Here is a 12,289-nt window from a genome sequence, read left to right as displayed (position 1 = left end):
TTTGTTGATATTTGTGTTTGTGAAAAACACAGAAAGAGATTTATTTGTGTTAAAATGTTGTTGATAATATATTATCTGTTATGTACAATCTGCCGTTTTCTTGGGAATAGTGATACAATTACAGTAACTAAACATAAATGGTGTTGTCATGGTGTTTTACAGGTTCGTGTTTTTACTTATCTTATTGGCAGAGATATGACCTTCTCAGAAAACACCAAATGGATTGCCTGCAACAATAAGGGTGTGTATTTCCTATGCAATTGTGGACTGTTATGAATTATTTTGATTGACATTTACAATTAAGTTATAATTAATCTTCCTCTCTTTTGCCATCACTGTACTGTATTTTTTATTTTTTTTTACATGGGTTTAAGTAAAATGATCTCAAACTGACATTACCTGCCAAATACCTGTCTAAATTGTACCTGGCAGCTATATTTATAAGTCATTATTATGAGCTTATTGTTCAGGGTAATATAAGGAAATATTAAATAAAAACATTTATTTGCTTGTTGAATGAATGATTTTTGTTAATTTTTAGCAAAAAAAAATACAGTTTTTTTAACAGTACTGAGCCACTGCCTGATATGAATGTTTTTTTTTTTGTTTCACTGGTCTAATTTTCATCAACATGTTTTTTCCCACATACTTTTATTACAGTGAGAAATTACAGTCTTTAAAATCTTATGGTGTGTTTAATTTTGCAGGATATTATACTCACGTCTCTACACTGGCTGATGTACAGGAGAACGTTATGGAGTATCTTCATGTTCTTAGTCGACCAATGGTCATCAACCATGACCATGACATCATCTGGACTGAGGCGTATATGGACAGTGTGGTAAGTGTAATGTTGTGCTAAAAGCCAGTAAAAATATTAATTTTAAGAAGTTAGATCAGATTAAAGTGCACCTATTTCATTGCTAAAAACAATGTTATTTTGTGTATTTGGTGTAATACAATGTGTTCACGTGGTTTATGGTTCAAAAAACACATTATTTTCCACATACCGTATTTTTGTAGCTCCAGATTTCACTCTCTTCCTGAAATGCACTGATTTTGTACAAAACTCGTCGATTTGAATGATGAACCCCTGATTGGCCCGCTAATCTGTACGTCGTGATTGGCCTGAATACCTCTGACGTCAGCCAGAAATGTGATCCCCCTTATTATGTTTGAAAGATACAATGCTGACAGGAGTTCGAAGGGGGAGGAATTATGATAATGTCGGTCTTGTCTACATCACCAATCCCAGGAAGTAAACTGTTGCCTACAATCCGTATGTTTGTTGTAGTCCAAAAAAAGAGATTTACATTGATGATAACTCGCGTAATCGTTTACTTTAGGGTTTGTACCTTTTATATATCGTTAACATGTACTAACACACACTTACACACCAAAGGAGATTTAAAAACGTGAATTATACAATAGGTGCTCTTTAAAATAATTTTCAGTCAATTTCACATAGCGTGCCAATAGATTTTTAAGTTTTTTTCTCACATTTAGCTAAATTGTAAGAGCATTGTGTTAGCAGCTTGAAGGCCATGGGTTCGATCCCAGGGAACAAATAGACCCTGCGCGCGCATTACGGCAACAGAAGTGGTGTTATTCCCCATTGGTTCTAACATGTTAGCAACTCAGAAAGTTTATTAAAATGGTTTCCCAGCATCAAAATGACTGGTTGTTGCATTTGGTTGCACTACTATAATATATATATATGTATCTGGCAACTTTATTTTTGGCCATCTGCTAACGTCTTCTATCCACTCCACTATAGTACACGGATCTGGTAGCTGTGTTGAAAAAGTTGATAAAGTCAACTTTTTAAAATAACTTTCTCTGTCTGTGTTGCTTCACTGCTGATTCTTGCCATACTTCCATTGCCTAAATGCGCGCGCATACGCTGCCACGTCATCATTGTGTACAAACAGTAAAAGGGTCTATACTGATAAAAGAATAAAAGCATCTGCCAGAGGTATAAATGTGACCATGGACCACAAAACCAGTCGCACGTGTATATTTGTAGCAATAAATCAACAATTCATTGTATGGTAAAAATTATTCATTTTTTATGCCAAAATCAATAGGATATAGAAAGATCATGTTCCATAAAGATATTTTGTAAATTTTCTACCGTAAAATCTAAAAAATTATTTATCATTAGTAATATATGTTGCTAAGGACTTCATTTGAAGAACTTTTTTCCTCGATATTTAGATTTTTTTGCACCCTCAGATTCCAGATTTTCAATATTGAAATATTGTCCTAATAAACCAATCATCAATTGAAACTTATTTGTTCAGCTTTCAGATGATTAAAATCTCATTTTCATAAAATTGACCCTTATTTGTGGTCCAGGGTCACACATTTCAATGACTCTTGATGGCTTGTATATGTTTACGTGATCAGATCATGTAACGTGTTTGTCCACATTTACACCATGTGTCACGAGATTCAGTACAGATGTTAATACCAGCTACAGTGAATTTGTTGTTTTATTTGTGCTAACTATGTTCTATCCATCACCTTTATCTTCATCACACAGCTTCCTAACACTAAAGAGGTAATGAGTTTTAGAGACCGTAGAATAGCTCCAGTAGCCTGTTGGACTACATTCATGTCACATAAGCCATAGTACTTGCTCAAATAGAAATGCCTAAATAGAAGACAAAGACTTTAGATATTTAGCCTGTGGTCCATGACTATTGTTGTAGGCTAGATCCTGGCCAGAATACCAGTATTATGACTCCCCCTACTGTTTGTTGTCATTCATCTCCTGAAGTCAATCTTATGAGGTCAAGTATTCAACCAATTAAAGTCAGCGCATTGAGTCATGAAAAATAAGGGGCAGGTTTTTGAAGTAAGGATTTATGACGTTGGCCAATAAGTAAAATTGTCACTGAGACAGAGTAAGTTATTACATTTCTCCCTTAGGTGTTCAAAAGCAAAGCACACAGTCTGCTGCTCATGACGTCTGTGGCCATGCCAGTGTTCAGTAAGAAGAAAGAAACACTTTCTCATGGCATACTGCTAGGAGTTGTGGGAACTGATATCCCTCTTTTGGAAGTCATGAAAATAGCCCCACGATATAAGGTATAATATATGGTTTCGTTCATTTAACATTTCCTTATATCCAGTGTGACCCTGTCTGTGAAAACACAGCTTAAGTTTACTCCTACATCCCACATAATAAAAAAACATGTGAAAATAAATCTTATAATATTGATTTGAAACTTGGATGCTCCTAATCTCATCATTAGATTATGAGACTTTAACTTGAATTTCACAGACAGGGGTCACATATAAGATTTTGGTAGCACTGTTCATCATTTAGTAAATGCTCACAGTGCTCATGAATCCTTTAGCTTGGTACACATGGCTATGCGTTCCTCATCACAAACAATGGATACATCCTGGCACACCCTGATTTGAGACCTCTGGTGAGTCTATCTGAATCTTCTTACTGTTTTGATCACAAGGTAACCTGACCTGTAGATATTGACCTGCAATCAACTAATATTTATGAATTATCTCACTTGCTTCTTCCATGTTGTTTGGTAACAGTACTATGATGGGAAGATTTTAAAGCCTAAGCCGAACTACAACAGTGTAGATCTGTCAGAGGCAGAATGGGAAGACAAAGAAGACAGTGTGAGTTGTCCGCACATAAACACACACACCCTGTAGGTATTTTCACTGTTTTAAGTCTTCATGATGTCCTGTTGTCTTCACAGCTAAGAACAGCCATGGTGAAAGGAGAAACCGGTACTTTGACTTTAGATGTGAGGGCAGCTGTTGATAAAGAGGTGAGGTTTTTATATAAGAATTGGTCCTAGTGACATTTCACCCAATAAATAATAGAAAATAACAAAATTATATTATTTGTACATTCCAGAAAAGACCCTTGTTTCTAAAAAATGATTATTTCTACACAACTATCAACGAGACTCCTTTTAGGTATGACATGCTTCCTACTCTTTAAAAAAATGCTGGGTTATTTTCAACTCAGTACTGTGTCAAAAAGGGACGAGCCCAGCCGTCGGGTTCAGTTAACCCAGAAAGTGTTTCTATTTGACCCAACAACTGATTAAACAACCCAGCATTTTGGATTGAAACGATCCAGCATTTTGGGTTGAAATGACTCAGCATTTTGGGTTGAAACGACTCAGCATTTTGGGTTTTAAACCGCCACAGCATTTTGGGTTGAACCGACCCAGCATTTTGGGTTGAAACAATCCAGCATTTTGGGTTGAAACGACCCAGCATTTTGGGTTGAAACGATTCAACATTTTAGGTTAAATGATCCAGCATTTTGGGTTGAAGTGACCGAGCATTTTGAGTTGAAGCGACCCAGCATTTTGGGTTGAAACAACCTAGCATTTTGGATTAAAAAAACAGCATTTTCAGTTGAACGACCCAGCTTTTTGGGGTCAATTACAACCAAAATGGGTTGAGTTTCTCCTTTATGGGTTGAGTTTCTCCTTTATTGACCCAATGCTGGGTTGAAAATAACCTATTTATTACATTTAGAAATATGATAAAGACCCAGCTTTTTTGGTTGAAACGACCCAGCATTTTGGGTTGAAACAACTTAGCTTCTTGGGTTGAAACGACCCAGAATTTTGGGTTGAAACAACTCAGCTTTTTGGGTTCAATTAAAACCCAGTGGGTTGAGTTCCTCCTTTATTGACCCAATGCTTGGTTGAAAATAACCCATTTATTACATTTAAAAATATGAGAATGACCCAGCTTTTGGGTTGAAACGACCCAGCATTTTGGGTTGAAACAACTCAGCTTTTTGGGTTGAAGCGACCCAGCATTTTGGGTTAAAACGACCCAGCTTTTTGGGTTCAATTACAACCCAATAGGTTGAGTTCCTCCTTTATTGAGCCAATGCTGGGTTGAAAATAACCCATTTATTACATTTAAAAATATAACAATGACCCAGCTTTTTGGGTTGCAACAACCCAACTTTTTGGGTTCAAACGACCCAGCATAGGTTCAATTACAACTAAATAGGTTGAGTTCGTCCCTTATTGACCCAATGCTGGGTTAAAAACAACCCATTTATTACATTTTAAAATATGATAATGACACATTTTGAGTTTTGGTAAATTCAATACCTTTAGTAGACCTCCAGATGATGTATTGTGTTTCATGTGTGGTTTCAGTTTTGGTATGGTGCTTACAAGAGGTCACGGACAGTACATGTTTTTTGGAAATGTTTCTGTGGAGGAGGGTGAGTTTACCCTATGATTAATAGCTTGTGTGAGATATGGGGTTTTCTTTAAGTGTGCACACTTTTGGCCCTGTAGGCACCCTTAAAATAGTTTCTTAGCTAAAAACACCATTATAAGAATAATTTTAACTATGGGTTTGGAACGACATTGTTTGAGCTACTACTTTATCACTAGTTTATTGAATTTGTCTACTTTGTACATCACCTTGGATACTTTGAAAAACATTTAAATCGTTTTAATGAAAATCAAGCCCTAAGACATAAAAGCAAGTGACTCAATTTGAATTATCACCTGCAATAGAGACACTTTTACGTTTTTGTAACAACTCATAAGCTGCGTTTAGCCCTTGATGTGGTTTCATCAATATTTTCATCTTCTAGGCCTTCATGACCTACAGCAGCCAGATCTCACTTTGGCCAATGAATGGTGAGTATTGATGATTTAAGGTGAGAATATTTAAACTTAAATGGTTTATCAAAATAAGCTGGATCTTTGTTTACTCACTCAGGACTTATTGCGAGACAGATATTGACCCACACCATCGCAAACTCACTCAGCTGCAGTCTGTGGTCCGATACCTGACTGGAAAAGAGCCCGATTTAGAGTGTAAGTTTACATTACTTGTTGTATTGTACAATCTCGAGCATCCTTTCAGGTTGTAGCAGTATTTGAAAGTTGAGAGAGATGGCAGCAAGTGGGCGTGGTTTAAGCGCAGACAGCAGACACGTCCCCACCTTTGAGAGCAGAGAAAACCTTTTTTAATTAATGGACTTTTTTGTCATTCAAATTTGGCTGGGTGGTTATTATTATTTTTCTGTGTTGTGACAAACATGCAAACACATTTAATATCAGACTTTACACAGTTTTTAAAGTTTTAAATTGCGATATTGTTGTAACAGGTGATGAGATTCTGCTGCAGCAAACATTGTTTGATGCTGTGGTAACGGCACCACTGGAGGCTTACTGGACAGCACTTACACTTTCCGCACAGGGGTAAGAGACTTAATTTAGTCTGTGCACTGTATGTTATATACTGGACATCAAAACAAATACATTTTTCTGTAAAGTGTCTTATTATCCTGTAGTGTAGATGAAGGCATGGAGACGGCTTTCCTTGGAACCCGCTCGGGTCTGATGCGTGTCATTAGATATGCAGGAAGTGAGAAACAAGTGGGGAAGTGAGTCAACTATTGGAAAATAACCTCCTTAATACATCACATAGTATCAATCAAAAATACCCAAAAAAATGTATAAACGTGAAACTTTTATTTTAAATAGTTTTAAAAAATTGTCACACTAGATGCAGTAAAGTCAATTTTTCCATTTGAAATGCACACATTAATAAACCCATATATATTGTATGTCCAATGTAGTGGACACTATTTAATGGCATACCTCTTTCTACATTTACACTTATTTCACTTATCTCCTGATGCTTTTTCTCACAGAAAATTCTTGACCCCCATTGACAAAGAAAACCTCTTCACTGTGGACCACTTTCCCATCTGGTATCGCCTGGCTGCTGAAAACAAACCTGGTCAATTCTTCTTTTATGTCCCTCAAGATGGCGTGAACAAAGGTGCACAATGACAAAAAAAGATTGCTTTTAAACGTAATCTTTTTTCAATTCCAAACATTTGTAAGTGTTTGAGATGGATTACATGCATAGACTTGTGACAATGCCACAATTTTAATATGTTATATGAGCCACAATACTTTATGACTACTTCAATAGGGAGGAACACTTTCGTGGCAGTGACGTCCGTCACGGTGACAGAAGGGAAAAGAACAGCGCTTGCTGGAGGTAAAAAAAAATGTTTGCCTGCCTGTTATTGTTTGTATGCTCAAATCTAAGTGACAGCCCTCTCAGTTATTTTGAGCAAAGATTGGTTTAAATGAGCACATTCACTTTTAAAATTGTAAATGTATGATTGATCAACACTGATATCATGCAAACGATTGAAGATCACAATTTTAATTATATGAGGTACAAAAGTCTACATTTAACAAATTAAAAACCTGAAAACAAACAGCATTTATAAGAAATATTGACGTTAGGTCATAATCAAATGTATCTAATCACCAGCCCTCCTTGCCAAATCCATAAATCTAAATATTCAATTCAATTTCATTTATATAGCGCTTTTCACAATTGTTTAATTGTTTCAAAGGATAGCAGTGAAACTTATGTTATGTTTCCTGATTATGTCTCCTAGAGGTAACATGTATAACGAGAACAGGATAGGGCCTAGAACTGATCCTTGCTGTACGCCATATTTAACCAGAGAGTGACATGACTTTTCTTCATTTACATAAACAAAGGGATAGTGGTTGGTTGGATACGATCTAAAAGTGGACTTGATAATGTTGAAGCATTATAAATCAAAGGTCTTTCCCCCCAAAACTGCCAGTGGTCCTTTGTGTTTTATACACACACTTCTGGTGGAAATGCCATCCACTCTGCGCACTCCGGGGCTTCTGTTTCCTTTCTTATACTTGGCATCAAGTCTTCCTTTAGTTCTTTCATCAGATCTGGTTCCTTAGCCACTATCAGCGGCCGCTGTTGGCTGTTTTCCTGCTTTAGCTGCTGCTGTTTGTGAGCAGCCAGCATTGCGTAGACACATCCATAAGTGGCTGATACCGCCATTAACACGCACACCACGCCACAAACCACCCCAGCTACCGCCACTGTGCCAGCCGCTCGACGCACACTTACCGTCCGGTTGCGCTGGCGTATGCAGTCCACGGTCGACCCTATTTGTCCCGCAACAGATGGATTTATGGTTTCAAAATAAAGAGAATAACAGTGTTTGAACATTTCGGTAGGAACATTGCGAAGATCCTTCCCTTGGAGGTTTGTAGGGGAGGAGCAGTTGATGGAATCCACATGACCACCTATATGGGGATGACAAATGAGACCTACATGAAAATTAATCCATGTATTCCATACATTCCCCTAAAATTCCCAAACTTACCTCTATATAAGATCCATTCTAGCTTGTGCTTTAGTGGTATTAACCTGCAGCTACAGTTCCACGGGTTTCCCTCCAGCAAAAGATGTTGCAAACTGGAAGTTTGCTCAAGTGAATTCCGCTGTATAGTTGTGAGCTTGTTGCCAACAATCGAGAGCCATACTAGATTATGGAGTCCATCCAGTAGATGTGTTGGCAGAGAACCGAGGCTGTTTGAAGAAAGGTCCAAGCGCTTCAGCTCAGTCAGGCCTTTGAACTGATCTGGGTTCAGCTCCTTAAGTCTGTTATCTTTTAGAACCAGTTCTGCAAGCCTCCTGAGATCAGAAAACAGGTTAACAGGAAGCAACGCTAGATGGTTTTCAGAGAGGTCTAGGATTTCTAGGTTATTCAGCTTTGAGAAGCTTAAAGGGTGAAGGGTGGAAAGAAGGTTTCTAGAGAGATCTAAATAAAGCAGGCTGCTGAGATTGAAAAAACTTCCAGGTTCCACTGTGGTGAAGTTGTTTTTTGAGAGGTTTAGGAAGGTCGAGTCGGATGGAAGCTGATCGATGATGGAGTCTATGGAGATGAGTTGATTAAGGTCACTACAGTCTGTTTGGTTCCCATTGCAGGAACATACAGATGGGCAGCTCATAGATATTTCACATAGGTGTAGAACGATCAGCAGGCCTGTGGGAAATAATACTGCAAAACAGAGAAGGTTACTGTAGAAAGCAGTGAGAGCTTAGAAAAGTCACCATGAAATTGATGTTTTGAATTTATGAAGTATTGCCATGTTTTAATGAATGATTATGTGTGCATTGTAAATTAATATCAAATATATAAAAACTTACTTTTAAAGTTAATCCTGGTTCCCATGGTAACCCAAATGTTGTATTAGCACATCCTTCTAGGGCCTAGGCAAACCTTTAGCAGGGCAGGCAATGGTCTTCGGTAAACAAGTGTCTTTCTTTTCCAACATGGCAAATCCTGGGAATTCTGTGACTATATGATAATAGTGATAATGTCAAATTCAACATTTTCAAGCAAAGAGTTTATAAGTAGCCGTATGTTGAAATTTTTTACTAAAAGACAATGAATGTCCTGCGCTGAACAGACCAGCATGTTATAAAAGCTTAGCGGACATCTAAGAGAGTCTTCTAAAAAGATAAAAGAGCACTTTGTACTAAACTGCCCAGAGGCTCTTTGCTTGTCATAGAGAGCACACAATACAGACTTTATGAGATTACTTACTATGTTTCCACCAGTTTTTGCTGAAAGAAAAGGGTCAAAAAATAGTCCCTATCGTCACTGAGGCAGTACACTTTAAAAAGATCCTAATACACTGAAAAAAATGATTCATTGAATTCAATAAACCTTTTTAAGGTAAGTGGTTGCAATCAATTTATTTAAGCCACATTTAAACAAAAGTTTTATATTTTACTTTGCTTTACTAATCTTTTTTGTTTAAATGTAGCTTAAATAAATTGATTGCAACCACTTACCATAAAAAAATGATTAAATTCAATGAATCATTTTTTTCAGTGTATGTACAATTTAGTTTCAGATATGTATACATTTGGTTCCAGTATGTTCCTTTGAGGTACTGATATGCACTCTTTGGTACCAATATGTACCTTTAAAGGTACTAATTTGAACTCTTTACGTGCAGATGTGTACTTTTTGGAAGGGTATACCCCCAGTAACAACTAGGGACCCTTTTTGACCATTTTCTTTTCTGATAGTGCATGCACAGATTGGGGGGCTTTTTACTTTTTATTTAGTGACCTTAAAGGTACATTCCACTTTTTTTGAAAATGTGCTTATTTTTCAGCTCCCCTAGAGTTAAACATCTGATTTTTACCGTTTTAGAATCCATTCAGCTGATCTCCGGGTCTGGCGCTAGCACTTTTAGCATAGCTTAGCACAATCCATTGAATTTGATTAGACCACTAGCATCGCGCTAAAAATAGTAGTGATATTATTACACCAGAATGAGAGTATAGTTCCTAGCCATATCGGCCTAGAAAATCGCAACTTTTAATTTTCCGTCGGTCTTGGTACACGATGTAACTACAGAAGAGTAAGTTTTAAACAGGAAAAATATTGAAACTCTTTGGTTATTTTTTTAGCGCGATGCCAATGGTCCAATCAGATTCAATGGATTATGCTAAGCTATGCTAAAAGTGCTAGCGCCAGACCCGAAGATCAGCTGAATAGATTCCAAAATGGTAAGAATCAAATGTTTAACTCTAGGGGAGCTGGAAAATTTGCATATTTTCAAAAAAAGTGGAATGTCCCTTCAATGCCATTCCAATATGGCACTCTTGCTCCTGAGCCTTACATTTGTTTTGTTTTTTTGCATTAAAATGATCAAGGATTAAACTGTCAACACCATTAGGTGATAAATCGGGGATGAGAATAGCAGCATGCAGTGAAAAGCAGATCAGACAGTGGTTTGCCATCATGTGTGATACATACAACTGAATAAAATCTGAAAAACAATTAGCAATTTTTTACCTAAACATAAATTAAATTAGGGTGTGCAAATTTCAGACTAGAAAGAAAGAAATACTTAAATACTTATAGCTAAAAATGTAAGTTGGATGAATTAAACTGAACTAAACTGGAAAAAATTAGAGCATATGCAAGCATTCAAGTATTCAGTAACTGGTTTTCATCCCGGTTAGTGGGAAAAAGACTGCTTGACTATGAGTACAAATGAGACATGTAACATACCTTTTAGGGCTCTCACCTATGTCCCCTTTCAATTGAGTAAGCAGAACAGAAAGAAAACAAAACAAGTCTCCCTCACAGCATCCAAAGTCCAGTTTTGTGTATGTTAGTAGGATAAGACTGACATTAGACCAGTCTATGCCTGCCTGTTTGGTGTGTGAGAGAGAGAGAGAGAGGGAGGGAGAGATGGATGGATTGAAAAGGGGGCAGAAGAGATAAAAGACCAGCTGACACAGCTTAGGTAATTGCAGCATATTATATTTGTGCCAATCATGATTTGGCTGTAGCTTATGTTGTAGGATGTAAAAGGATTTTGATGGAAAACATCACCAAATATAGTCCAGTCTTACGTGCGTTGTTCTTAATTTAGTGCAACCATTTGAAATATAAGAGTATTTGTGATTACCAGGCCTGACTTTACATTTTTGTCTAAACTATTCTTTAAAATGCCTTGTTTAAAATAAATACTTGATGTTTTTTGATTCCCTGTGTTTGTTTCATGGACAGCTATTGGAATGCAGGCATCTCTGGATCTACTAGAGAGAGTTTTCTTTTCTGTTACCAAACAAGTGAGTTTTAAACATGCATTTCACAAACAGTAAATGTATGTGTAATATGATGTGATTTTGCACTAATAATTTTAGCTTTTGCGTGATAATGTGATGTCTCTTCTCCTTAATGAATGAGTGAACAGTGATTGACACTTGAGATTTGCAAATGCTCACATCTCTCCAAGCAACCTATCAGGATACAAAAATTGCTATTTACAACAAAAGCTACTGCTGCTTTAGTGTAAACCTTTTTTGCTTTTTGTGAGCTTATACGGGTAAGCATTTTCTGAATCTTTTCTCTTATTTTATTTTCTCTTTTTCTCCTACTATAGCCAAACGACACGGATGTAAGTTTTTTTGTTGTTGCCATTGCTTGAGCTCTGTATTGCAATGCACTAAACTGCATACATGTGCAGTGGCGGCTCGTGACTGCTCATCTGAGGGGCGCAAATGCAAAATAAGTGTTCATGTGTGTTGCTTATGTTTTCAAACTGTGTGTTTGTTGCTTCGTGTGAACCATGTGCATCACGTGCTTGTCAAGGTGGGTGCCTGCTGCACACGCATCAAGGCTGTTGATGATAAAAGAGACGCTCACGTTCACAAAATACTCGCAAGACACTCCCTTAACAATAAACTCTGATTACACATGAGATTATGCGAGAATCTGGCAAACGCTAGCGTCTCTTTTATCATAAACCCTTTAGATTCGTCTGCAGCAGGGACTTATTTTGACAAGACACGTGATGCACACAGGATCACTCGATGCAGAACACATATTTTGAAATTAAGAACCACACACATGACGGGCTACATA

General features: G+C 37.1%; 2 protein-coding genes across 6 annotated transcripts in view; one reads left to right on the top strand and one right to left on the bottom strand.

The window, feature by feature from the left end:
• The window catches only part of cacna2d4b (calcium channel, voltage-dependent, alpha 2/delta subunit 4b), a 30,387-nt gene that overhangs the window by 10,630 nt on the left and 7,468 nt on the right, over positions 1 to 12,289 (top strand). For 3 of the 5 annotated variants that reach the window (XM_073868696.1, XM_073868695.1, XM_073868692.1), the window contains exons 12-28: positions 163 to 241; positions 708 to 841; positions 2,546 to 2,563; positions 2,935 to 3,093; positions 3,366 to 3,440; positions 3,565 to 3,651; positions 3,735 to 3,806; positions 3,896 to 3,957; positions 5,172 to 5,239; positions 5,621 to 5,666; positions 5,749 to 5,846; positions 6,140 to 6,233; positions 6,326 to 6,418; positions 6,689 to 6,819; positions 6,976 to 7,044; positions 11,432 to 11,493; positions 11,808 to 11,822. In XM_073868696.1, coding sequence (XP_073724797.1) covers positions 163 to 241; positions 708 to 841; positions 2,546 to 2,563; positions 2,935 to 3,093; positions 3,366 to 3,440; positions 3,565 to 3,651; positions 3,735 to 3,806; positions 3,896 to 3,957; positions 5,172 to 5,239; positions 5,621 to 5,666; positions 5,749 to 5,846; positions 6,140 to 6,233; positions 6,326 to 6,418; positions 6,689 to 6,819; positions 6,976 to 7,044; positions 11,432 to 11,493; positions 11,808 to 11,822 — 1,362 coding nt within the window. The remainder of the gene's footprint in view (positions 1 to 162; positions 242 to 707; positions 842 to 2,545; positions 2,564 to 2,934; positions 3,094 to 3,365; positions 3,441 to 3,564; positions 3,652 to 3,734; positions 3,807 to 3,895; positions 3,958 to 5,171; positions 5,240 to 5,620; positions 5,667 to 5,748; positions 5,847 to 6,139; positions 6,234 to 6,325; positions 6,419 to 6,688; positions 6,820 to 6,975; positions 7,045 to 11,431; positions 11,494 to 11,807; positions 11,823 to 12,289) is intronic. The other 2 variants (XM_073868694.1, XM_073868693.1) reach the window with 2 other exon arrangements.
• On the bottom strand, positions 7,195 to 11,236 carry lrtm2b (leucine-rich repeats and transmembrane domains 2b). The gene is made up of 4 exons (XM_073868697.1): positions 10,928 to 11,236; positions 9,043 to 9,193; positions 8,216 to 8,893; positions 7,195 to 8,135 (listed from the first exon to the last, which is right to left on the bottom strand). Exons 2-4 carry the CDS (start codon positions 9,065 to 9,067, stop codon positions 7,666 to 7,668), a joined length of 1,173 nt encoding a protein of 390 aa, XP_073724798.1. The 5' UTR covers positions 9,068 to 9,193; positions 10,928 to 11,236; the 3' UTR covers positions 7,195 to 7,665.

This window comes from Misgurnus anguillicaudatus, chromosome 6 (assembly GCF_027580225.2).
Source record: "Misgurnus anguillicaudatus chromosome 6, ASM2758022v2, whole genome shotgun sequence".
In the NCBI taxonomy this organism is placed as follows: Eukaryota; Metazoa; Chordata; class Actinopteri; order Cypriniformes; family Cobitidae; genus Misgurnus; species Misgurnus anguillicaudatus.
The sequence above is the reverse complement of the archived record's forward strand: the minus strand, read 5'-3'. Positions and strand labels throughout refer to the sequence as shown.

Excerpts from the sequence above, each read along its gene's own strand:
- lrtm2b (XM_073868697.1), bottom strand. The coding sequence starts at position 9,067 with ATGGGAACCAGGATTAACTTTAAAA. Across the intron at positions 8,894-9,042 it reads AACCAGGATTAACTTTAAAA|TATTATTTCCCACAGGCCTG; the intron begins GTAAGTTTTTAT and ends TCTGTTTTGCAG. Across the intron at positions 8,136-8,215 it reads AGAATGGATCTTATATAGAG|GTGGTCATGTGGATTCCATC; the intron begins GTAAGTTTGGGA and ends ATCCCCATATAG.